Source organism: Podospora pseudoanserina (assembly GCF_035222485.1).
Source record: "Podospora pseudoanserina strain CBS 124.78 chromosome 7 map unlocalized CBS124.78p_7, whole genome shotgun sequence".
NCBI lineage: Eukaryota > Fungi > Ascomycota > Sordariomycetes > Sordariales > Podosporaceae > Podospora > Podospora pseudoanserina.
The window spans coordinates 2,178,045-2,202,745 of record NW_026946671.1 but is presented as its reverse complement, the minus strand read 5'-3'; the positions used below and the strand labels follow the sequence as shown (position 1 = coordinate 2,202,745).

The 24,701-nt window shown below is 53.9% G+C and overlaps 11 protein-coding genes across 11 annotated transcripts; 6 read left to right on the top strand and 5 right to left on the bottom strand.

Moving 5' to 3' along the window:
• Positions 1-47: 47 nt before the first annotated feature.
• Positions 48-1,829, bottom strand: QC764_700070 (uncharacterized protein; the record flags this gene model as incomplete). Its single annotated transcript, XM_062949672.1, has 1 exon — positions 48-1,829. One exon carries the CDS (start codon positions 1,827-1,829, stop codon positions 48-50), a length of 1,782 nt encoding a protein of 593 aa, XP_062797002.1.
• A 583-nt stretch (positions 1,830-2,412) lies between these two features.
• Positions 2,413-3,558, bottom strand: QC764_700080 (uncharacterized protein; the record flags this gene model as incomplete). The annotated part of the gene is made up of 2 exons (XM_062949673.1): positions 3,105-3,558; positions 2,413-3,049 (listed from the first exon to the last, which is right to left on the bottom strand). Exons 1-2 carry the CDS (start codon positions 3,236-3,238, stop codon positions 2,413-2,415), a joined length of 771 nt encoding a protein of 256 aa, XP_062797001.1. The 5' UTR covers positions 3,239-3,558.
• Positions 3,559-5,125: 1,567 nt separating this feature from the next.
• On the top strand, positions 5,126-5,938 carry QC764_700090 (uncharacterized protein; the record flags this gene model as incomplete). The annotated part of the gene is made up of 1 exon (XM_062949674.1): positions 5,126-5,938. The coding sequence occupies one exon, from the start codon at positions 5,126-5,128 to the stop codon at positions 5,936-5,938; it is 813 nt and encodes a 270-aa protein (XP_062797000.1).
• A 729-nt stretch (positions 5,939-6,667) lies between these two features.
• Positions 6,668-9,265, top strand: QC764_700100 (uncharacterized protein; the record flags this gene model as incomplete). Its single annotated transcript, XM_062949675.1, has 5 exons — positions 6,668-7,436; positions 7,498-8,037; positions 8,093-8,337; positions 8,390-8,718; positions 8,791-9,265. The coding sequence occupies 5 exons, from the start codon at positions 6,668-6,670 to the stop codon at positions 8,909-8,911; spliced, it is 2,004 nt and encodes a 667-aa protein (XP_062796999.1). The 3' UTR covers positions 8,912-9,265.
• A 223-nt stretch (positions 9,266-9,488) lies between these two features.
• On the top strand, positions 9,489-10,628 carry QC764_700105 (uncharacterized protein). Its single transcript, XM_062949676.1, has 2 exons — positions 9,489-9,872; positions 9,926-10,628. The coding sequence occupies exons 1-2, from the start codon at positions 9,708-9,710 to the stop codon at positions 10,520-10,522; spliced, it is 762 nt and encodes a 253-aa protein (XP_062796998.1). The 5' UTR covers positions 9,489-9,707; the 3' UTR covers positions 10,523-10,628.
• Positions 10,629-11,146: 518 nt separating this feature from the next.
• On the top strand, positions 11,147-13,817 carry QC764_700110 (uncharacterized protein). Its single transcript, XM_062949677.1, has 3 exons — positions 11,147-12,222; positions 12,281-13,052; positions 13,116-13,817. Exons 1-3 carry the CDS (start codon positions 11,611-11,613, stop codon positions 13,376-13,378), a joined length of 1,647 nt encoding a protein of 548 aa, XP_062796997.1. The 5' UTR covers positions 11,147-11,610; the 3' UTR covers positions 13,379-13,817.
• Positions 13,818-13,933: 116 nt separating this feature from the next.
• QC764_700120 (uncharacterized protein) lies at positions 13,934-15,801 on the bottom strand (the record flags this gene model as incomplete). The annotated part of the gene is made up of 3 exons (XM_062949678.1): positions 13,934-15,188; positions 15,264-15,551; positions 15,611-15,801. 3 exons carry the CDS (start codon positions 15,799-15,801, stop codon positions 13,934-13,936), a joined length of 1,734 nt encoding a protein of 577 aa, XP_062796996.1.
• QC764_700130 (uncharacterized protein) lies at positions 15,271-17,093 on the top strand (the record flags this gene model as incomplete). Its single annotated transcript, XM_062949679.1, has 2 exons — positions 15,271-16,790; positions 16,849-17,093. Exons 1-2 carry the CDS (start codon positions 16,538-16,540, stop codon positions 17,091-17,093), a joined length of 498 nt encoding a protein of 165 aa, XP_062796995.1. The 5' UTR covers positions 15,271-16,537.
• Positions 17,094-17,221: 128 nt separating this feature from the next.
• On the top strand, positions 17,222-19,764 carry QC764_700140 (uncharacterized protein; the record flags this gene model as incomplete). The annotated part of the gene is made up of 2 exons (XM_062949680.1): positions 17,222-17,413; positions 17,470-19,764. The coding sequence occupies 2 exons, from the start codon at positions 17,222-17,224 to the stop codon at positions 19,762-19,764; spliced, it is 2,487 nt and encodes an 828-aa protein (XP_062796994.1).
• Positions 19,765-20,582: 818 nt separating this feature from the next.
• QC764_700150 (uncharacterized protein) lies at positions 20,583-22,023 on the bottom strand (the record flags this gene model as incomplete). The annotated part of the gene is made up of 3 exons (XM_062949681.1): positions 20,583-20,726; positions 20,789-21,070; positions 21,151-22,023. The coding sequence occupies 3 exons, from the start codon at positions 22,021-22,023 to the stop codon at positions 20,583-20,585; spliced, it is 1,299 nt and encodes a 432-aa protein (XP_062796993.1).
• A 559-nt stretch (positions 22,024-22,582) lies between these two features.
• QC764_700160 (uncharacterized protein) lies at positions 22,583-24,427 on the bottom strand. Its single transcript, XM_062949682.1, has 2 exons — positions 23,187-24,427; positions 22,583-23,124 (listed from the first exon to the last, which is right to left on the bottom strand). Exons 1-2 carry the CDS (start codon positions 23,587-23,589, stop codon positions 22,787-22,789), a joined length of 741 nt encoding a protein of 246 aa, XP_062796992.1. The 5' UTR covers positions 23,590-24,427; the 3' UTR covers positions 22,583-22,786.
• Positions 24,428-24,701: the final 274 nt, after the last annotated feature.

Sequence of the window (24,701 nt, the reverse complement as noted above, 5' to 3'; positions counted from 1 at the left end):
TTTAACAACCGAGCCCAAAGCTCTCTGCTGTCGACGGACAACTGTTCCTACAAGTCTTCTATCTCAAAGCGAACCAGCAAGGTGCAACCTGTCTCGTGCCCTTTTAGGTCCAGCATCCTGAGGAATCCCCACTCCCGCTGAACCACATACAAAACTCGTACTGCGGTAACTGCCAAGATGGGATTGCTTGCAAAAGAATCGTCACTCTTGATAAAGATGCGCAGAAACACCAGCTCGTCGTCTTCAAACTCCCATTCCAGAGTTTCATCCCAGATCGGATCCGTCTCAGCTGGACTCTCCTCGCTCGAGTGAAGAGCAGCCAGGGCAGATCTCAGCCCATGCTTCTTGTAACCTGACGTCTTCTGCTTTCTCTTTGACTGCTTCAACGATGTGCCATCCTTCTGCACCAATGAAACCGTCACGTACGGCTTAAGTACCGAATCCCTCCCTTTGGGAACAGGAACATCACTAGCTCCGGCCACGTGGAGTCTCAGTCGTTTCCTCGTTTTGACCAATCTTCCACCACCCGAGTGCTGAAGATGCATGGGTTTGAGGACATAACCCGTCGTTCCCGCAAAGAGCGCGTCGTTGAGCTGCATGCTGGCGTCGAAACGCTGCCAGTTTAGCGCTAGGATTTGAGCTCCAAGTGCCCAAAATGAGACGGGTGATAGATTGCGTGACGAGATTCTGGTGCCTTTGGGGAAAACCCTCATAAGGTGTTTGCTGTTGTGCCGCTGTATTGCTGCTGTGTTGACATCGTCGGTGGCATGCCGAGCCAAGCCCGCTTCCGATATGTTGATCAAGTGGTGATGCGGCCTGTTCCTGAGGACGCCCTCGCCGGCATACCATGAATCATCGCCTGGCTTCACCGACTGGGCATAGACGCCTAGCTCTTCCAGCTCGGGGATGATTACGGCAGCTTCAGTCTCCCTTTTGCGGGCTTTGTATTCCTCTCTTTCCTTTTTTGCCTCTTCCTCCTCGTCAGAAGAGGAATCAGAGGAAGAATCGGATGTGTCGATCTCTCCGGGGAGGTGATACTCGACAATGACGGCGATCTTGTTGCCCAACTCCTCGAGGCGCACGTGGGATTCTGGGTCCGACTCGGACTGTTCTTCGTGTCCCTTTTCTCGGACTGCTTTACTCAAGAGTCTGTCACCAAAGACTTCCTTCATGATCTGAACAAGCCGAAGCTGCCCATTTGGATTGCAGTGATTCTCGAGAGACAGGAGAATAGGTGCTGCTGCTGCGCCAGCAGACGTCTCGTAGTCAACAAAGTTCCTAATGACCTCGCAAACCTCCCGAAAAGGAACATTCGAAACCAAAGTATAGCCATGAGTTACCTTCGGCTCAGACGGGTCATCGGGATTATCCCACGCGTCTATCTCGACACAGCGTGCCCCAGCCGTCAGGATAGTCCTGTAGGCATCAGCATCAGATTTGCCGTACAGTTGATGGGCCCTCAGGTAGGTGTTGTGCGAGGAGCTGATAAAGTACTCGGTGAGGGGGTGAGATCTGTCAAACACCGACGCAGGCGGTATGACCATAGGCTGGTCGAGCAACGTTGCTAGCCCCTCGGGGTCATCCTTTGAAGGCAAAACACCTTGTCGAGCAAGAAAGGACTTGATGGCATCCGACACCATCAGATCATGGCGGGTATGGTCAAACGCAGAGTGGCCGCCTCCTGCAACAGTGGTGTCATCGATATCCTCGCCGATGTCTTCCTCGTCCTCATCCTCTTTGGATCGCTTGGACGACTTGAAGGGGTTGAGCCTGCCAAGCTTGGCAGTAAGACGGCGTGTGGGAGCAGACGGTTCGGTGGGCTCAGACATGGTTTCTAGATTGGATATTGACTAGATGGTTTTCGTGAAATGGCTCATTCGATCAATTTGCAAAGGCAATAGGGTCGCGCCATTTTATACCTACGGAACGCAGCACTTCAAGTCAAAGGCAGCGGGGTAGCTGACGCCAAGCCGCATGCGGGTTATCGGCACAAGCTGGACGGAGCAGAGTCCAGTTGGATGACGTGTGCCAGGTTAACGGTGGAGAGCGCGGAGCGTGTGGATTTGAAGAATATTCTGAGATATTTACACTGGATGGGCTGGAGCTAGAGTGTGTATTGATGCAAATCCTGTTCAGGGGTAGGAGTTCCAGGTCTTCTGCATGTCTGAGACGTTAGCGGGGATACTCCCCCGACCCACACTGCATCAATGTCAACACATGGGAATAACAAAATCACCTAGATATGGCAGAATGACGAAAAAGTCTAGCATCAACAACGTCGACCTCATTCACTACACTGGACGCCTACCCAAGAAACAAGAGCTCCCCAATACACAACTAAACACCACCCACGACAACGCCCCACTCCGTAAACTAAACACATTCATATCATCTCGTCTAGACATGACCCTCTCACCACAATCCAAGTATGCGCATCTTTCCAGCAGCCGCCTCGATCACGCTCGTGGAGCTCACTGCCCCGCCACCTCCTGGGCCTCTCGAGGTAAAGGTGACATTAGGTGCGATTGTGATGGAGGTTTCGACATCAGGGAGATTCGTCGAGGTCTCTAAAGTCGGTAGCACGGGCGGCTCGGAGCTGATGGTCACTGTGGTGGTCTTGGTGAGTGTTGGCTCGCACTCATCTGTTTCGGTCTCAGTGATGGTCGTCGTCTTGGTCTTGGTGCTATGACCAGTGTAGGTGCCGTTGTGCCACGGCTTGGTCTTGCTGGTGATGGTGGCAGTGGAAGACGGAGATGTTGAGTCCGTAGATGTGCAACCTGACTCCTGAATAATAGCCCAGCTGGTCGCGCACCAGATTCCGCTGCAACTTTCCGAGCATGGGTAGTCAAGATAGACTGTAGGGATAGGGGTAGGGCAATTGCAGGACTGCGTAATGGTTCCAAGCACAAGACAAGCTGGAATAGGGCAGCTGGCGCAAAGTTCCCGTGTCTGAGTAACAGTTGGACATCCAGTCTGCGTGTGGGAGTAGGTGATGTCGGATGGGAGAGGGATAGAAGCGGTGATCAGGGGCGGGGAGAGAGCCTGGGATCTAGAGGAGTGAATCGTCAGCATGACAAAAACATGGGAACTAATGAGACACCTACAGCCCGGTCACGCCTATGGCAGCAAACATGAGAAAGTGCTTCATGATTCTGTTCAGTGAAAGTTGAACGAGTGACTGATTTGAGACGACTGTCTGGACGTATAGAGTACCGAAAGGGCGAGGGGAGTAGCACATCGGCAGTCAAAGGCGGGCACAATCCTCAACTTATATCTATTCGGCACGCGTGCCCCCTCCATCGTTCAAGGTCGGACTGCAAGGTATCGGGTCGGTTGCATATACCTAATAGCGTGGGTTGGGTGTGCAGTGGCGTGCCGAGCGATGCAGGTTCGCTATCCCAATCCGTCGAGCCAAGACTTGTCTTCTCGTATTCAGGGTCCTTATCAACCGGGGTCGTGTTCAACCATTCTCACGAGCGCCACGTTTTAAGGAAGAGTCATGGGATTGTCTCGTTTTCATGACGAGGTTACGGTTGCGAGTACGGAGGTGGTTGGGAGGGACTTTGGAACTGGAAGGATCGTGGAGTTGACCACTTGACGTGGTACACGAAGTCAACAAATCAATATCTGGGTGGGCGGCTTGGTGAGCAAAATTTATGTTTGCTTTTTCTCAGTACGGCACAAGCCATCGCAGTTGTCATGTAAAAAGGCAGCATGTTTGGGAATTGCACAAACCGTTTGATAGCTGCCAGACAAAGTCCAGTTGAAGACTGTTGAAGAAGATGCGGTATCGCGGCGAATACGCGACATGCTTCATAGCGGTCTCATTGAAGCATCACCTGAGGACACCTGATCCGGGGCACTGCGCTATCTATAGAATTTGGGGTGATAGCGTATTGCCGGCAGATGCTTACTTCTTCACAGGGCGTGGTCACCGCAACGTTGCCTCTTAGAATCAGTCGACATTGTCTGCATGATTCACTGAGTACCTACCCAACAAGTACCAAGCTAGCCAATGGGTCAAGGCCAGTACGTACAATATATTTACGCCATGGGGTGCAAGATTATGCGGTAGCGAGCCTTCGGGCTTTTCTACCCTACGTCTTTAGAGTGCCTCGTTGAGTGACCTGAGCGTCCCCAACAAAACAATAGGGAATCGTTCTGGGAATAAGGACATTTGCAGATAATACTCGACCTCTCAAACAACTAACGTTAGTAGCCCTTGAAAACTAACCAACAGGTCTTAAAACAGTCTGTAAATTGGCGAGGAGCGTGCTTCTTCTTCAAGACGCCACCAGCTTGTGCCAGTCTCTAAGGTACCCTTCTGTCCACAATTTGGCTGACAGGGTTTTTTTCTGTACCTATGTAACTGTGATACTTAGACAGGTAATTGTTTGGATACAGGAAATAGTTCTTGGTAAAGCTACACTATGTGATTGGAGAGGTTGTTGCTGTTGTGTGTTTCACCAACTCAGTAAGGTTTGATGTACTATCTACGCATAGTTTTATAATTAACAATCCTGGGTCAAAGTATTTCTAGATTACATTCAATAGAGTCCAGAGGCGCAATTATACTGCTTAGCTTCCCCCTTACATAAAGCCGCCGTCACAAAGCTTGTCCATACTATGGTTTGGTTCTGGCAACCACAGATTCCACGGGTCATGTAGGTAGCGGATTTCAACCCCTCCTTGTGACCTATGTCAAGAGGGAGCACAGTCTGAAGATACAGGGTCAAGTCTAGCCCCATCCAGTTTCCTTCAGTGCTGGTTCATTTCATTGGAGGATGCAGATGTGCTACAGTGGACTCTCTACCTCAAACCCACGGGTCTGCTTTTGCAAGAAAAGCCTGCTTGGAGTAGCTGCTAGCAAATTGCCATCGTAAACATTTTTATATTTATTCAACATCACCAGAAAAGTGTGTTTTGAGTTTGCTATAAAAAGTAGCACAGCTCTGTTCGAAGAGGGTACATGATGGCTCGTGCTGTCCCATTTCCACATACAAACAGGGCTTTTCATCCCATTTCAGTTTGCTCATTTCAAACGTCCGATTGCTAGAACAAGCGTAGTACCTATCGAGCTCAATTCTGCTAGGACTATCAAGGGTTTTGCCAAGACGTCAGTCACATGGAATGCCAAGTGTGGCTGGGGCCTCGGTGTCCACCGTCAAAACTGAAAAGACAAAGCTCGCGAGAACAACCAAACCACACTTCACTTTATTTCTCATCTTCAAAAACCCCAAACTCAACCATGGCCGCCAACTCTTACACGGTAGACTCGGCTGTTCTCGCTGCCTCCATTGGCTCAGCAGTTATCTACCAGGCCATGGTCCGCGCAGCGCCGAGCTTTTCGCGCATGGTCATCAAGACAGCTTCGACAGCCCTCCTATCGATCTTCACCTACCTTCGCGGTGGACCAGCTCTGTTGGTGGGTGCTTTGGCCCTGGGCTCAACAGGTGACGCTTTTCTGGCATGGAACGATGATACATCTTTTCTATTCGGTCTGTTGAGCTTCCTAGTTGCACACATCCTGTACATTATTCACTTTCTCCACGCCGGTCCAGGTGCGGGGGATATCGTTTCCAAACTCCAAGTGCTGCAAAACGGCGATATATGGCGTCTTGGAACTGCGGGGGCTTTGGGTATGTTGGTTCCCGTTATGATTGTGCAGCTGATGCCCAAGGTCGGCAAAGACCTGCGAGCGCCAGTTGCCGTGTACTCGTTGACAATTCTTGTCATGGTTTTGATGGCGCTCACGTTGGAGAGCAGGGAGATTGTCACCGGAGCGGTCATGTTTGCAAACTCAGACTCGATTCTGGCGGCGGGCAGGTTTTTGGTTCCGGCGACATCTGCACACCAGGGCTGGATGCATCATGCTGTTTGGGTCTTGTACTATGGTGGGCAGTTTCTGATTGCACTGGGAGCCGTTGGAAGAGTTTGAGGATATTCGAATCGCTGCGGATTTTAGAGTTGAGGTTTCACAATGTTGCCAGCCGGAGCAGATAGTCCTCGGGGCTTTTTCTCCATGGCAGGGTGGGGGGTCGGCGAGGCTCCTTCGTTGGTCCAAGGGTGGCAGCGATGATGTCAGTGGCCGCCGTTACACATGTGGGTGGTGGGGAGCTGCAAGAGAGTTGCAGGAAGCTGCAAACCAAGCTGCGTCACTGAACCCTTGGGGAGGAGGACGATCGGAGGCGAAGTGCTATTGCTTCTTGGCATCTGCACACCATGGGTGAATTATCTTACTTTTATCATACACACAAAAGATAAGCCAGTGCAGATAAATGTCAATGTCATACACCGCTAATTTGCAGGATGGCGTTGGTGTGTGGCTGCTGTTGGGTTCCATGGCCTTCGTTATCTCAAACGAAATGCTTGCAGATCAAGATAAGAAGGGACCACAGCCTTGGGATGGCAGAGCATCGTCGATCGTAGAGAGCAAGACCTACCACGACTTGCCTTTGTGCCACAGTGCATGTCATAGAGCAGTGACTGCCTGCGCGCAACCATCCGTGGGACCTTCTTCTTAGTCCGCTTTCACCCAACCATCGTACCTTCCACGGTTTTCCGGGCCCTTGTCTCCAAGCTTTTTCGAGACCAAGAGCCGTCCAGAGTCTTTCTAAATCAACCTAACCACGACAGAATCCTTCGACAAACCATCCGCAACGTCAAGATGGCCGACTCTCGATCTGGGCCCCAGCCTATCCACAGCCGATCTCAAGGTCGCCGCCAGTCTGTTTTGTCAGAGTTCATCCCCGAAAGCCTGCCATACCCCCCTTCATTTCTAGCGACTTCCCCGATTGTTCGCGAAATCTTGACCAGAGATATTGCCGAGTGCTCCTCGGACGACGACTCCCAAACCCAGGTATCAGACGCCGAATCACAGACAGATGGTCGTCCAGAAGATGCCAAACTCGCCTTCCACCCCAACGGCGTTGCCTACGGGTCTGGCTACTCAACTATAGCTATTCAAGGATTGGACCGGCCCGTTCCCAATCCACGCGAGGTCGAAGATTCTCTCCAGGCAGAGATAAGTCTCCTACGCGATAATGCTATTCTGCCACCAAAACATCCACGTTCTCAGCGCAACAATGTCTTTTGGCGCCTTTATCGACGACTTTTCAGCACCAAGATCAAGGACCACGAAGACCCGGAGCCCATTTTCCAGGATGCCCCTGTCGTTGAGACAACACCTCTCCTCGGAGGAGGAACACCCGAGGTCGACGAGACCCTGCCGACACCTCCCGCCGAGGAGATTTACGAGCGGTTCGAAGAGGCTGTGGCAGCCCAAGCCATCAAGACGACTTGGCAGAGAGAGACCAAGACATTGGTCCAGTACGCAGCTCCCCTGATTGTGACCTTTCTCTTGCACTACTCGGTCACTATTGGGAGTGTCTTGACGGTGGGACGCTTGGGAATGGTGGAGCTGGCCGCCGTGAATCGTGAGTGCTCCATTCATGCATCGCAGTAATTGCCAGCTTACTAACAGTCACCTCTTTCCAGTGGCTACCATGACGGCAAGCATCACCTGCTACGTTCCTGTTCAGGGCCTCTCCACCTGTCTAGACACGCTTTGCGCCCAGGCGTACGGCTCGGGGCACAAGCACCTTGTTGGCCTCCAAGCCCAACGGATGACGTGGCTTCTCTGGATCCTCATGGTGCCCATTGCTGTGCTGTGGTGGTTTTCGGAGCCTATTTTGTCCGCCATGGTCCCCGATCAGGAAACGGCCTCGCTTGCCGCGCTCTTTTTGCGAGTTCTTATCGTAGGAATGCCCGGGGTCGCAGCCTTGGAGAGCGGTAAAAGATTCGTCCAGTCCCAGGGCTTATTTCATGCCACGACGTATGCCTTGCTCATCGGGGCGCCCGTGAGCTTCGCTCTCAATTACTTGTTTGTCTTCAAGTTTGATTGGCACTTTGCGGGGGCCGCCACAGCGATGGCCATTACCCAGAATCTCTTGCCGCTCTTGTTAGTGGCATACGTGCGGTTTTTGGATGGCTCTCAGTGCTGGAACGGTTTGACGCGCAAGGCCTTTAGCAACTGGGGTGCGTACCTGTTTCTGCTTTCCTGCCCCTTTTGAGGCGCTGACATTTAAAATAGGACCCATGATCAAACTGGCGCTACCTGGTATGATCATGATTGAAGCACAGTTCTCCGTGCTGGAAATCTTGACAATCGCCGCTGGCCAATTTGGGACCGCGCAACTTGCAGCACAGAGCGTGCTTGTCACCGTCACCTCCACCTCATTCAACATTCCATTCCCGTTGGCCATTGCCACATCCACTCGAGTCGCCAATCTCATCGGGGCGCACCTGAGCGACGCTGCCCGGGTTACTGCCAGAGTGGTATGTCCTCCTTTCTGATTAGTACAAGTTTTGTTGCTAAACCTTTGTACAGGCCATTGTCGCAGGATTCATTGTTGGTTGCTTCAACCTGACCGTATTCGTTGTGCTGAACGAGACCATTCCACGCATCTTCACGGAAGATGACGAGGTTGTCGGCATCGCCAAGCGCGTAATTCTTGTCTGTGCTTTAATGCAAATTTTTGATGCCTTGGCTGCTGTGTCTCACGGCATCTTGCGCGGCGTTGGCAGACAGGCCATCGGGGGCTATGCCAACCTGTTTTCGTATTACTTGGTCGCCTTGCCCATCTCGTTGTCGACGGCGTTTGCGCTAGATTGGAAGCTGAGCGGGCTTTGGACAGGACTGACTATGGGGCTTGCTGTGTAAGTGGACGCTGATCTTTTAAGACATTGAAGACAACTAGGAAATGGCATTACTGACAAGGTATTAACCAGTGTGTCGGCACTCGAGCTCCTCTACCTCTACAATGCTGACTGGGAGAGTGCTGTTGCCCAGGCCGAAGAGAGGATGAAGTCTGAGGATGTTTCGAATGAAGCCAAGCTAAGCCCCGCGTGAGGAGGTGCAGAGTGTAGGTGATGCCAACAATATTGAGGGTATCTTCTTAGGCTAGAAAAATATTTGTTTAGTTTTAGATGGGTGCCGGAAGCTGACCTCGTGAGGTTAACGGTGTCACCGACTGGGCAAGGGAAGGCTTTTCGAGACTCTCTACAGCTTGCCATGCTTGATCAACCCCATATATTTGATTATAGACTGCTTTGTTCTTAATCAAATCAGGCACGTATATGCATCGCTGCATCAAACGGTTTGATCCAGGCTAGAGTGAACAGGGTCATGAAAGTCCTCCCGCAAGCAAAACCCAACCCAGATGATGTTTCCATCAAGCCCACGGCCTCGACAGAAATGAAACCGATATATTACCCTACCAACTACTTACCATCCCAGAACCGGCCTCTTTCACCGCCAAGAATGGACACCTTTAAGTGTTATGTTTGCAAGATTGTGCTTAATACATGTTCTGCCGAGACACAATTGCCGAGTTTCTTGAAGCGGCCCGCATTCGGTTTTCCAGATTTGAAAACGAACTGTCTCACATCAATACGATGGTTTCATCGGCCTCTAGTATCTGTCCTGCCAACCCCCTTGCATCAAACACCACATTCCAGTCAACTATCTTAGTGGGCGCGTTGCGGGGAAGGACAACTTTCGATAGAATGCAGGCACCCGCTGTTACAAAACTGTGCGACAATCGCTCGGAACGAAAGCAGTCGCGAACGGAAACAAACTTGGCCGCCACCGAAAACGTTTTAGACTGCTCAGAAAATAATCTCTCACAGGACAACAAATTGTTAAAATGACAGACTATTCATCAGAAGACTTGTCGCCATCGCCAATGCCCACTACTCACGCTCTCACATACACCATGGCGGCGCCTAGTCAGACTTCAGTACTCGACATCAGTGGCCGCTGGCGCTTCAACCGAAAGCTCTCTGATAACATGAAGGAGGCATACAAGATGGTACGACTTTCGTTGCTGAGGCATCGTTTTGTCGTGTTGCTAACATGGAGCAGCAAGGGACATCTTTCTGGACTCGGAAGCTCCTCTCCTTCATGACTATTGAGCAGGAATACATCAAGCACCCTTACTGCTTACCCTTCTCCGACGATGTGGTCTTTAGCTTTCAACAGACCGTCCGCCGCCCCTGGTTTGGTGGCTGCAGGTTCAACATTCCCATGAACGACAACATGTACATCTTGGACAACGAGGACCGAGCCGTCGTTCTTCCCGCGCCACTAGGGCCGGTGCGTGTACGATGTCGGTATGATTTTGTCAACAGAACACCAACGTACACAAAAGTGGAGAAAATGACAACGGAAAAGAATGGTGCTCAGATCGGACAGATGGCGTTTGAGTCGCGAATGGAGACGGATCCTGATGTCGGCCTACCGGAACGGGCCGTCATGATTGAGGTGATGGAGAGTTTGAGTCAGTTGGGCAAGGGCGCTGGATGGAGGTCGACTGTCGAATGGGGCTTCGAGGTGATTGCTGGGGAGAAAAGGCTGGTCAAGTGGGCCGTAACCGTGAAGGGGAGCCAAGTAGCCAAGGTGAAGATGGTGTACGACTATGTTGGGGAGCCTATTGCACGCTCTGGCCGTGGCCATGTGTAAACACACTATATTGTTTTGTTGCAGGATGATTCCTGGGAGATAATAATACCCGCTGGTGGCTGGGTCAAAAGAGTATAGAATAGCATGTCCAAGTGGGCTGGCAATGTCAACAATGGCTCAAATACTGTTTATCTGTCAGGTGGTCTTCACATGCAACCAACAGGTATTCCCCACCTGAGAGGATTTGGCAAGCCAATCCCCAGGTTCTTGGCTTGACCCCGGAATTTCTCGGGCGCAAAAAACAGAAGCTATTGAAACCCAGCATTGCGATAATCGCGGGGCATGGTGTGATGTTTCTCTGTCAAAAGGGACACGCTAACCATCTGTCTAAACTGCAGCGTGTTCTTGACAGCTCCACGGGCGTGGGAGACTCTGCAGTGGGACGTTGAGAAAGCACTTCCAGCGCCGCGGTTCGGGACAAGAGCTGGACCCCCACTCTCTCATGCCCAATGACGCCAAAAAATGCTTAGCTCGACCCTGTGTCGGAAAACCGTTCATGTCCATTGGCCAATACCAGGTGCTGCACAGGCCACCGACTCACGTGCCTATCATTGGGAAAAAAACGACGTGGAAAATCAGATGGCTCAAAAATACTGTGAGACTGTCTGATACCTAGTGCCGTGGAACGAATACAGGAGAATGAGACACCGCTGAAGCCACCTGCCACAGCTTCGGGAGCCCAACTGCTTGACTGTTGGTTTTGCAAGCACCAAAAAAAAAAAAAAAAACACTGGAATACCTGGTACCTTAGGCACCCCACACTGTTTCTAGATAACAGTAGCGCATGCTGTAGCGCTTCCCCGGGGACATGGCTCACCTGGTTGTGCCTGCCACTCCGGGTGCTTGGCTCCCCGGGAGCAGCTTATCTGTACGTAATCAGAGGGTACCTCGGGCAGGATGCAGCTTCCTACATGGCTTAAATCCCACCCTGATCCTTTCGTCGTCTCTTTTTTTGTGTTTGACAAGGCTCACGTTTCTCCTGCCGTCTGCAAAATTCTGCGTCTTGCGCCAGCTGTTGTTTGTTTAGCCGTCCGACCCCCGAACCCATCTCGGCCCGGCCCCGCAAGAGCCCTAAAAACCACCCGCCAATGAGCCCACAAGCCGCCACCGGCGCCGCCGCCGTTGTGGCCGCCCCCGAGATACGGGCGTCGTCCGGCAACGACTCTGACGATGCCGATGGGCTCCTCGAGGCCATGGGCTACAAGGCCGAGTTGGTGCGCACTCGTTCCACTTGGCATGTCGCCTTCATGTCCTTTGTGCTCGCCTCGATCCCCTACGGTCTCGCTACGACGCTCTACTATCCGCTCCAGGGCGGCGGCCCGGCCGTTGTCATTTGGGGCTGGGTCATCGTCTCCCTGATCATTCTCTGTGTCGCCGCTTCGCTGGGAGAAATCACAAGCGTGTATCCCACCGCCGGAGGTGTCTACTACCAGACCTTTATGCTTGCGCCCGCAAAGATTCGCAGGCTCAGCGCCTACATATGCGGCTGGTGCTATGTCGTCGGCAACATCACCATCACTCTTGCTGTGCAGTTCGGAACCACCTTGTTTTATGTTGCCTGCGTCAATGTCTTCACCAACTCCGAGGGCGAGGAGATCTGGGGCGCCGAGACATACCAGATCTGGCTGACCTTTTTGGCCATCACTTTGCTGTGCAATGCCATCTCGGCCTTTGGCAACCGTCACTTGCCCCTCCTCGATGTGAGTCTCGCATCCCGTGTCTTGCTTGTCTGTCGCTAACCTTCTTGCTGTTCTACAGACCTTTGCCGTGTTCTGGACCTTCGCCGGCATCCTTGCCATCCTCATTACCGTCCTCGCCGTTGCCAAGGAAGGCCGCCGCTCCGCCGAATACGCCTTCACCCACTTTGAGCCCACCTCCGGCTGGCCTGCCGGCTGGTCGTTCATGGTCGGCCTCCTTCACGCCGGGTATGCCACCTCGTCTACCGGTATGGTCATCTCCATGTGCGAGGAGGTCCAGCATCCCGCCACTCAGGTCCCCAAGGCCATGGTTATTACCATCCTCATCAACACCATTGGCGGGCTCCTGTTCCTCGTGCCGCTCATGTTTGTTCTTCCCGACCTGGCGTTGATGGTGCAGTTGGCACAGCCTGTCCCGGCCATCCTCAAGTCTGCCGTTGGCTCCGAAGGGGGTGCCTTTGCCCTCCTGGTTCCCATCATGGTTTTGGGTATCCTTTGCGGTACCGCCTGCACAACCGCTGCTTCGCGCTGCACGTGGGCCTTTGCTCGCGACGGTGCCATCCCCGGTTCCAAGTGGTGGAAGGTGGTCAATACCAAGCTGGATGTTCCCCTCAACGCCATGATGTTGTCCATGGCGATTCAGATCATTCTGGGTGCCATCTACTTTGGATCTCCTGTAGCGTTCAACGCCTTTTCCGGCGTGGGTGTCATTTCCCTGACCCTCTCGTATGCCGCCCCTATCGCCGTGTCCATGCTCGAGGGCAGAGCCCAGGTGAGGGGCGGCAAGTTCTTCTTGGGCAAGTTTGGCTGGCTCTGCAACATCATTGCTCTGGGTATGTTTCCCCTTGGCAGCACCTGACTTCTCCTCGGTTTCCACATGCTAATCATCTCTGCAGCCTGGTCCGCCCTCGCCCTTCCGCTCTTTTGCATGCCTGCCCTGCTTCCTGTCACTCCCGAGACGGTCAACTATGCTCCTGCTGTCTTGGTCGGCTTCGTGGCCATCGCGGCTGCGTGGTACGCCGTCTGGGGTCACAAGAACTACCGCGGCCCCCCTACCGAGTCCCTTGGTGTCCAGCCCGTGTCTCGGGATGGCGGTGTCGTTCCGGGCTTGTCTTCTGGTCCTCAGCAAGCGTCTGAGCCATCCATCAAGAAGGACTAAGTCCTTCGGCTTTGGAGACCAAGTCGGTATTCCGTGTGCATGTTTATTCAACGTAACGTATAGTCGCCGGGCGTTTTGGGTGTGTGTGCAATGTTTCAAGTGAGTGCAACTGAGGCTCAACAGATACTAATGATCATGATGGTTGGATACCCTAAGGAGATGACGGGATGCTTTTATGGATGCGAGCGAGTCAATCTGTTTTCAACAAATACCCCGTGTCCGTTTTGGGCGATGCCACGACGGAGACCAGGTGCTGCGGTGGCAAGAGGAAGAGAGGGAGGAAGAGGCGGAGGCGTGCTTTCAACTCAACTGATACCCCTTTTATAGATTTTTCTTCAGCACATGTGATGGGACAGAAGACATATAGTATGGTAGTTACCTAATTAGTCACAAATATAAAATACAGAACAGTTCAAAAGACCATCTGGCCTGGAAAAACACATTTTATTATGCTGAACCCCCTGTTCACTGTGCAGAGAGCTATTTCGCCTCCCGGCCAATAGGTATCAAATTATCCAATGAAACATGCATCTGTCTGTATCTACCCAATGACCCCTACTGCTGGGACTGCTTGTCTGACAACCTGGTGTTCTTCCAGAACCATGTCAATATCCAGCCGCAGCCTATCATAACCATGCTAATAATCAACAAGACTTGCTGCGCGTCGTGATAGGCCCATGAGATGCCGAGACGGATGGGTGTGCCTTTGCGGTAGCCGAGCTGCGTGTACATGCTTCCAGAGATGCTGGTGACTTGCATGTCGGTCAGCTGGGGAAGCCTGTCCCGGATGGCCCCGGGGAACACGTTGGTCCAAACGGCCGACGCAACAGTGGAGCCAACTGCCGTGCCTACACTACCAAAGAGGTCCAGGATGGCGAGGATGGCAGCCATCTGGTTGTGGGTGACCTGGCTCATCATGGCGAGCTCGGATGCGACAACCAAGGGCCCGGCGGCAAACGAAGCAAAGATTTGCGTCATGACAATGTAGCCAATGTTGACGTCGGGGCGGCGGAACTCAATCATCAGGCCGATGCCGAGGAGCATTAGCGGCAGCGAGTAGTAGACGGCAACCCACTTGAAGCGACGAGTCTTTCGAATGGCCCATCCGAGGGGGATGGAGGCGAAGCACATGCCGGTGCGGTAAATGTTGGAGATGTACGTGGCCTCGGTCACGGTGGTGTTCCAGGCGACCATGCACATGGACGAGAAGAAGTTGCCCCAGACCATGGCGCTGGCAAAGATGAGGGTGAGCATGATGCCGGCCAGGAGAACGTTGGGGTGGCGGAGGAGGTGGGCAGGGACAAAGTTGACAGGGGCGAGCCACTTCTCATAGGCAACAAAGCCGGCCACGAGGAGACCGCCAAAGATGAGAAGGCAGATGATGAGCGGTGAGCGCCATTCGTCGGCTTGATACTTGTAGATGGCAATGGGAACAAGGAACATGGAGAGACCGACGCCGAGGATAAAGATGCCGAGGAGATCCATCTGAATCACAGCCTCCTTGACGCGGGTAAAGGTAATCTTTCCAAACTGGCGCGGCTGGATGAGACCCATCTTTTCAGCACGGTGCTGGTTGTAAATAAAGATGAGAATCAAGGGGGTGACAATCACAGGCGTGACGATGGCCCACATGCCCATGCCCCATCTCCAGCCAGGACCTCCGTTCATGATGAATCTGTCGGCGATGGGACCGCCGGCCCAGGTCGTCACAATGTAGGGGGAGGTGGCGTAGGCGAGCATCAGACCTCTGTTCTTCAAGCTGGTCGTGTCAGAAACGAAGACGGTGATGCAGTAGCTGATGCCCTGCGCACTATTGGTGGTCACGATGCCGGTCAGTTTCTCAAGATCCAGGTAAAACTCGACTTTGTACCATGCCTGAACTTACCCAACGGTGGAAAACACATAGGCGGCCGCGTACTGCGTAACATTCTTGCACGCAGCCATCATGACGAAGCCAATCGTCCAGATGAGGAGCATGAGAGCCATGCCCTGCGGCCGACCCCAAATGTCAAGAATCTTGGCCAGGGGCAGCTTGGAGACGCCACCAAGAATGCTTGAGACAATGTACACCACGGGAGTCAGACTGTGTGAAGAGAAGGTGCTGGTAACGAAGGGGCTGTACGCCCTGGCGCACACCTCCTGCAGCGACGTGACAAAGTAGATGAGCCAGATGCTGTCGAATACACCGGTTAGCGTCCCATCCTCAAGCTGTCTGTTCAACCGCCTTCTTACAAGACATAGGCTCCAATGAGGTGCGATTTTGGCCAGACGAGCTGCGCGGCCTCGATGGCTTGAACACCAGCCTGAGCATCGCTGGAGATAGCGTCTTTCTCTAGGTCCGCAGAGCTGTGTCCTCTCTCTTCGACGACGGGACTAACGCCCTCATCCGCCGACAAGCTGGCTGGCTGCTTCTCCGTGGCCATGGCTGCGGCAGTGGACGGTGGTAACAGAGGAAGAAACGATATATGCCAAGAATGGCAAGACGGAACACAGCAAGGCAAGCAGCAAAACAGGCGAGAGACGTGGGTGATGTTTTATTAACGAGTTAATTCCCTTTTGCACCTCTCTACCACCCAAACAGACCCATCAATCGCAGCCATGCACACTCCCACACTTTCACACTCCCACACTCCCACACTCCCAACTCACACACTCCCAAAACCAGCTTGCGAGAATTTCCGGATCCTCGGCGGGCGGATGGGGCGACCTGGTTCCACAGTCACCCACCCCTAAGCCCGTCCTTCACCGGGACGAGGACGAGAGAGGGGTCGAGCCCGGCAAATTCTGCATCCCGATTCGAAGAAAAAAAATTGGCCACGACCAACAGACAGGGGTTCGATCTAATCTCCATTATCTGATCATCTGATTGCCAAGGCCCATGCATGCACGGCCTCGACGGGGCTATTGGCGATAGCGCCGCAAGCTCTGCACTGCGATGCGAGACCGGACAGCCCTTGTCGCCGCCCAGCAGGGCCTCCGTTGCAGACACACCCGCCCACCAGGAACCGAGGCTACCCACCCCATTCGATGTCACCCTATAAAGAGCTCTGCAAGAGCTGAGCTCGGGGGAAAGCGATCGCCCGCCCTGATCTTGTTGTTCTCTGCCTCCCACCAGCTACTACCTACTCAGCAACCGTCGAGACCCATCCTTCTGCCAAAATGAAGTACATCACCGCTCTCCTCGCTGCCGCCGTTGCCGGTGTTGTTGCCCACGAGGGTCACGACCACACCACCCTCGGTGACTACGTTCCCGAGTGCTCGCTCAAGTGCCTCAGCGACGCCCGCAAGAGCGCCACCACCTGCAAGGACGACACCGAGCTCGAGTGCTTCTGCATTCTCGAAAACTACCGTGCCATCTACGATGCCAGCGTTGCCTGCGTCATGGTTGCCTGCGGTCAGGACGTTGCTGTCGGTATGTTTTACCGCCCTGTTTGGCTCTGAGTGCTTGCTGACCATCAATCTCTCCGCAGCTGAGGTCCTTCCCTCTGTCATCTCCATGTGCGACGAGGTTGCTCCCATGACCACCACCATCGGCGGCGGCACCCTGGAGCTCCCCACCGACTCTGCTTCGTCCAGCGCTGGTCCTGCTGCCACCCCTACCACGACCGACGATGCCGCCCCTGCCGAGACCAGCGCTCCCGGCTCTGGCGCCGCCGGCCTCACCGCCGGCCTCGTCGGTGCCGCTCTCCCCTTGGCCATGGTCGCCCTCCTCTGAATAACGCGGACGGAGTGATCCTTGTATATTTTGATACCCGTGAGGTTGCCGGACAGGGGCAGCCCAGCCGGGTGGGTTAATGTATAATATGACACGAATGAAACCTTGACGAATCGTAATGAAGCTTCATGGCCAAAAATTTGTTCCCCAGTGCATCGTCTCAGCCTGTCCCGTGTTTGCGCTGTGCATATCCAGCTTTGAATAGTGACGTGAGCCAGGATGGTGATATGATTCAACAAGAGGTGGGAGCGGTGAATGAACATGACGAAAGAAAGCACCGGAGACACGCATGTGCGAGAATGCGCACCAGGGCTGTCATGGTAGGCCTCAACTTGTGCAACCCGAATCCGAGTGTTTGCTGAGCGGAAGCAGTGAGGCCTACAACCATCACGAGAGGCCGAGTCAAACTGAGACTGGAAGGGAGGGAACGGGAGGGAATGGACAGACGAGTATATGTTGGCGTCACCGGCAAGGAAAAGACAGAGATGTTAAACGCATATTCTCATCGTTCCAGCTCGCCACCGTTGTTTCCAAGCAGCAGCAAAGTGATATTGACGCCGACACGATGGCGACTCCATATTCAGGACCCAAAAACTCTCTTCAAGCCAGCAAACCAGTCGTGGTCGGTGTGTACGGCATCCCTGGCTGTGGCAAGTCGTCCATGCTAGTCGAGTTGAAGAACAGGCTGGGCGAGGAGCAATTCAGCTTTCATGAAGGCTCCCAAGCTATTGCCTCTCTGCTTCCAGGAGGCCTTGCCGCTTTCCACCAGGCCAGCCAGGACGAGAAAGCGCGCTATCGTGAACTTGCGATCAGTGCCATTGCAAATGAGGCCACCAAGAACCAAAAGGTTGCCGTTGTTGCCGGTCATTTTATGTTCTGGTCCGAGAAAGACCAGCAGTACCATAGGGTCTGCACCAAGGCCGACCTCGAAACCTATACCCACGTCATCTACTTCGACACGGCGGCAGATATCGTTTCGCTGCGCCGTCAAGACGACAAGGGGAGAGAGCGGCCCACAATAACTCCGGCTCGCTTGGACGACTGGGCCAAAACGGAAAAGAGGGAGCTCCAGCGGCTGTGTCGTAGCAGCGGCATCCTGTTCATTGCGTTGTCTGAAGCAGAAAGGGGGGCTCTGTCGGTGAGGATAATCAACCTTCTTCTGGACTTTCAGCACCATTGCTCCCAACACAACCTACGGCTTGTGCAGAATCGCCTAGACAGCATCAACCTCAGGTCGGGCTTCACGATGGATTGCAAGCAGCCGTGCACAATGCTGGTATTGGATGCCGATAAAACATTGGCTACTCAGGATACGGGCAAGCTTTTTTGGGAGGTGATGCTGAAGAAGAATCTACTCGATCCGAGCTCGTTGGAAGGAAAGTGCGAAGATCCTTTGACCACGCTCTTCAGCAGCCAGCTGGGATACTCGTACACAGCCTTTCGCCAGGCAACATTGCTCTATGAACAATACTCCGATGAGCAGGTCTTTGAGGGGGTTTGCCGGAACATAGCGTCCCTGGTCAAGATGCATCCAGCAATGGTTTCCCTGCTGCAAACAGCTGAGCGCAAGAGGAATGTCTCAGCAGTGGTGGTAACGTGCGGTCTGCGGCGTGTTTGGGAGATCGTCCTGGACAATCACGGGTTGATGGGGACAGTCAAAGTCATTGGCGGAGGGCGCATTTCGGACGGGTTTGTGGTCACAGCCCAAGTCAAGGCGTCGCTGGTTGAGCGGTTGCAAAACATGTATGGCCTCTATGTGTGGGCCTTTGGAGATAGCCCTTTGGACATTCCCATGTTGCGCGCAGCGGACGAGGCTATTGTAGTGGTAGGAGAGCAATATGTGCAGAGCAGAAGCATGGAAACGCACTTGCTCCAGGCCATCGACTCGGGTAACTTTTGTCCGCGACAAGTCTTGCTACCAGAGACTGCAGCACCGCGCCTGGATGTTGAAAGACTTCCCCTTGTCAATATCGAGAGCTCCGAATTTCTTTTCGAAATATCCCGTCAACGTGACCACCGACGTCAGCCAACTGCCGAACACCACATCGTTCATGCCACAGGCAGAGCTGCTGCCAAGCTTCTGACAACAGCCACGCGTGACGCAAGAGTTTCGGGGCCGGCACTGCGGGAGGCACATCGACTCGTGGGGCGGTATCTTGCAACAGAGCTATTGCCGGATGTCGTTGGCACTGAGGAGTACGAGATTCCGCACGTTCAGGGGCATCAGACACTTGGCCATCGCGTAAAGAACGAGAAGAAGACAGCGATTGTGCCCCTTATGCGCGGGGGCGAGCCCATGGCATTCGGTATCAGTGATGTGCTTCCGCTTGCCATTTTTCTCCATGCCAAAAGGCCAGAAGACGTCGAAGCGCGTCACTTGTTGGGGCTCGAGACGGTACTGCTGGTCGACTCGGTGGTCAACACTGGCAAAAGCATTGTCGAGTTTGTGCGACACATTCGCGGCCTGAATTCCAGAGTAGGTATTGTGGTGATGGCTGGGGTTGTCCAGGCCAAGGCGGTTGCTGCCGGTCCTGAGGGAGTCCTCCACCAACTGCATCAAGCTGAGCCGAAGGTGGACGTTGTGGCCCTTCGGCTATCCGACAACAAGTTCACGGGGAAAGGGGTGACTGACACGGGGGCGCGCCTGTTCAACACGACCGAGTTAGAATAGAGGCAGGAAATGGGAAAACGGGGGACGTACCTCTGGTGTTGGTCGCTGTAATGATCTGTTGTTGCATTGGGATGGAATTGGAGGTGACAAGATTGGACATGTCGGTGCGTGGGGTCGTACAAGCAGTGTCCGTCAAGGTGCCTGTTGGAGAACAAAGTGGGGGCACTCTAAGCTCCAAGCTCTGGAGCTGAGCATTCTTCAATTTGCACTTGTACACCTGATCAGCATAAGAAATGCCTCTGTCAACTCGATTTATTGAATCATTATTTACTTGTCGTTACTGTCGCAGTGCCTGATAGCGTGGCTGATCGTTCCCAACGTCACCAGCGGTACTTGACATGATGCTTCACTCCCAGGCACCGCAGGCTTCGAGCCAAACGTTTGTGTCATCTCCTTGCTAATGTTTGGACACTCGACACAGACTACTCATCTATCTGCCTGCAAAAAGCTGTCAGCCTTTCAAGATGCAAGCTCGCCGCGCCCAGAGCGATGCCCTGCTCAACGACCTCGCGTAATTCTTCCCATCTCGCGTCAGCGTAGCAGCAGCGATGGATCTGACACCGGCTCTGAACGCGACCTGGTTTGCTGGCTGGCTTTGCGGCGTGTCCTGGTGTTCATCTTGGCCCAAGACTCCTGTCATTGGACGCGCCAATCGATGAACTGTTGGCTTGCTGCGGAAGTTGGCTCGCTGCGGAAGTTGGCTCGCTGCGGAAGCACAAAGCCAGGACATTGCCTATCATCACCACACGGGCTTGCGACTTTTCGCCATGCTCAGTGGAGCAACACATCCCGCCACCTGATGTCCTTGACTATCGCCTTCACTCAGAGTACACGCCAGTATCCTCAAAAGGCCTTGCTCCCATGGCAGCCCAGGTTCCCTTGCACATGAGGTCAAGATCGGGTTCTTCGGCAGGGAACAGAAGCTCCGACTTGCCATCGAAATACTGCGTGATGGACCGATCCTGTTTTGCCCAGCGTTAGCCAGTGATTTTTACTTTGCGGCCACTTGGAGGCTTCGACATACCAAACCCAAAGTCAACTTGATCACGCCATCGCCAAACCCCTCGGTAAAGACGTATTTGGGCTTCTTGCCCTTAACGGCCCGCACCACGTTGTCGGCGCAAATCTCGGCCTGGCGCGCCGCCACTCGCGAGTTGGGATTCCGCACCTCGGCCTGGGCGACGTCACCGCAGACATATACATTTGGAAGGGAATCGTCGTCGATTTGAAGGTTGGGCTTGACCCGAATGTGACCAGACGGGGCGATTGTGTTCGGCGCGAGGCTCGCGACGATGCCGGAGGCGGGCTTTTGTCCGGTGCAGTTGATCTATCAGCAGTGTCTTGTCAGCATCGAATCTCGATTTGTGTTATCAACAATAAACCTACGAAGCAGTCGCACTCAATCTTTCGTCCCGAGCTCAGTGTGATGAACTTTCCGTCTACAGACTCTGGAAGCACCTTCTCGTTGAGGATGACGTTGACGCCCAGTCTTTCCATGGCTTCCGAGGTACCCTGTTGCAGTCCGTTGCCGAAACGGTGCATCAAGGCCTGCCGAGAGTGCACAATGGTGACAGACTTGCCCGGATATCGGTCCTTTGCATCCGTGGCCGTTTCGACGCCCGCAGCGCCACCTCCGGCGACGACAATGTGGCTGGCATTCTTGACGCGCTCCTGCATTGCTTTCAGCAGCTCAATCGCCTCCTTCTTGTCCTCCACGCCGGCGCGGGACGGAAGACCATCGGCGACGTTGGATCCGGTGGCTATGATAAGATACTCGTACGGGATCACCTCTCCACTCCGCAGGAGCACGTTCTCCCTTGTGAGACTGGTCACACGGTCACGTACCCATTGCACCAGCCCCTTGGGCCCCATGTCAAAAAAGTCGGGGCTGTAGGGAATGAAGGCTTTGTGCTCATGGCCTTCGACGACGCAAAAGCGAGGGAAGACCCAGGTGAAGTTGAAGTGGCTGTTTGGCTCGATCACGACGATGCGGTAGCGGCCATCTCGGGGCACGGCGCCGGCCAGGAGGCGCGCAGCGTAGAGGCCCGAGAAGGCAGCTCCAACAATGACAATGTTTTTAACGTCGTCTGGACCGATGGATGCGTCCGACTTTGCGAGCCGGTTCGCAATCTTGGCCGACAGACTGCGGGAAAAGAAGTTGTAGTACGTGCGAAGACCATAACCCACCAGCCTGAGGAACAGGATGGCCTTTCGCAGCCGATGGAGCAGCGTCATCCTCTGTGGTGGTTTTTCGGCCATGGCGGGAACTGTCTGGGTTGGGCACTGTCACTCACCAGCAGGATGTCGGCGACCCTGTGGTGCCGAGAACGTCATTCTATATGCTCACTGCCGTCCCGTCGAAAACACACAAAAGCAACCCCTCCAGGTACACCATGCTCAAAATGGGCCGCAAGGGTCGGAAAGAACTGGAGACAGCACGGCAATCTGGTACGGAACAGGAGACAACCGCCGACCAGTGTTGGATAAACACCCCTGGCGAGGGGAGTGGAAAAGCGCACTTTTTGCGCACTTTTTTCTCCAGCATGGTGCCATGGCTGCATTGCAGAGAGCTGTTCTCCGTATCCCGGCTGGGATGGTGTGGGGGGCCTAGAGGTGGCTCTCAAGATTATCTCCATGGTCCGATTGATAATTCGACTTGGCACTCGACAGGGGTCCCACAACCCACCCGCCCGCAACCGAGGAGAAAAGTTTTGATCGTGGGATGCCGTCCCTGTCGTCCCTGCCATCCGCACACTGACGGCCAGCCGGTATCGGGACATGCTCGTTTCGTCGGCTGCATTCCAGGGCAACACATCAATTTGGCCACAGAGTCAGGTACGGATACAATAAGCTGTCATTTTCCCGCCCCCAAATATCATGGACCAAAACACCTGTTTATATACACAGTCTTCCCAACCCAAAACAAAACGCCCTGATAATCCATGCCAGCCCGCGCCCAGAAACCCAAAAGGAAGCAATTTGTTACGTCTCCACTCATCACAAAGCCAACTGGTCCTGTCCTTTAGAGCTTCTGCTTCTTGGAGGCCGGAGTGGCAGCGTTGAACTTGGGGTAGCCCTTCTCCTTCCACTCATAAAAGCTCATGCCACCGGCAGACTTGGGCATCTTGACCATGAGAGGCACCGAGATATCAGTGGCAGTGCCGAGCGTCTCAGCCTTGTGAACGATGGTCTCCTTGAGACGCTCGTAGCCCAGCTTCTCGTAGAGGCCGACCGAGGAGGGCGAGGCCTCAAAGTACATGGGCAGGTTGGTATAGTCGACGAAGCTGAGACCCCAGCCAGCAAGGGCGGCACCGGCCTGCTTGCCCTGGTGTTCGGGGAGGACACCGATGACGTGGGCATCTGGACAAGAGCATCTCGTGTTAGCAATTCTATCCCGTAAATGGGTCCGTGGGAAGACGTACAGATGTATTGCTGGTCGCCAAAAAGCTGCTCACGCATGTCGTGAAGGGGCTTGAGAACCTTCTCAGCGCGCTCCTTGGCCTCGCCTTGGAGCCATGGAACACCTTGGAAGGCGCGCTCCTCCACGGAGCGGCGACGCAGAATCACATCCATGAGACCCATGCCGACAATGTCGCCATTGTCGGTGTCGACGCACTTGTAGGTGTATTGGGAATCAGACTGATGCCACCAAGCGAGGGTACCCTTGGCGTGTTCCTCACGGAACTCTGGTGAGTTCACATTACCTCCGGGGAAGAGGATGTTGAGCATGATCTCGCCCATGGGGTCATGGTGGAAGGCGGCAAAGTAGGAATCATACACGCGCTTGATGTCGGGAATGAGGGCGGGGAGGACGACGTGGACCATCTTGACGGTTTGCTGGGGGTTTGGGGGAGCTGGCTTGGGTGGTTTGGAAAAGGTATGCTTCAACCGGAACGAGCAAGAGACCCGATGACAGAATCCAGGGATGAGAGCACTGTTATATGTAGGGACGCCAAACGTTAGATCGGAAGCGAACCAACAAAAACATGAAGGGGACTGGACTGTCCCGCCATCCGGGTTACCCTGGAGAAGGTCCAAATTCAGCTGCAGGCTCTTTGGGGTGGCAGCGACGCAACGGCGACATTCAGACTATCGATTAGCCACGTGTGGCATCACTGTTCCCGTCCATCATGATCCTGGTCTAGATGAGCCTGGAGAGTTGAGAGAACCATGCAGAGGGACGGGCCATGCGCCAATTTTGGCTCTGTTTCCGCTGGTGGATGCTTTGCATCCTCGTGTCGGTTGTTGACTACCGCCATCCTCCAGCCTACCGGTACAAAAGAGAGAGATCGAAGGGTCGTTTCCCCTCCAGTCTCATGCTAGGAACATGCGCGCTGTTGCCAACAATGAACACCTGCAGATTATCGAGTCCATGGAGAAATGTTCAGGTGGAGGAGGGGTTTCATTGTGGGTAGTCACTTGGCGTCGTGTGATGGTTTTTCCACCCAGTCGTTTTTTTCAAGGCGCAGTGGAACAGGACCCACCACGGTGTTCTTGGTGGAGGATAAAATAAAGTTATCAGATCGGGTTGGTGCTCGCGATTGGCTGGAACAACCAATGGCCCCACAACGACTTGAACCGCCGTCGAAGCCGAAATCGCTTGCAAAGACACATCTCGCGTCTTCTGTTACCTAAAGAACAGCGAAAAGAGCCAGACGGGCTAAACACCTCTGCCGAACTGGCCAAAATGCCGCGGTGTGTCCACATTCTTCGTCAAAGACCAAGCGATCTGATAACCCCCCCTGGTCACCTGTTTCTTCTGCACACGCCCCCTCCTTTTTCGTTTTCGGCTGCAGGGCTGAGTTGTCAGAACTCGAGCGCAAGCAACATCTCCGTTGCCGATGCCGCTGAGGGCATTGTTGAGGTGGTCATATCTTTAGTTGTGGGGATGGAGGATCGAGCAATATCGATCGTGGTTGTGGGAGACAACTTCTCCG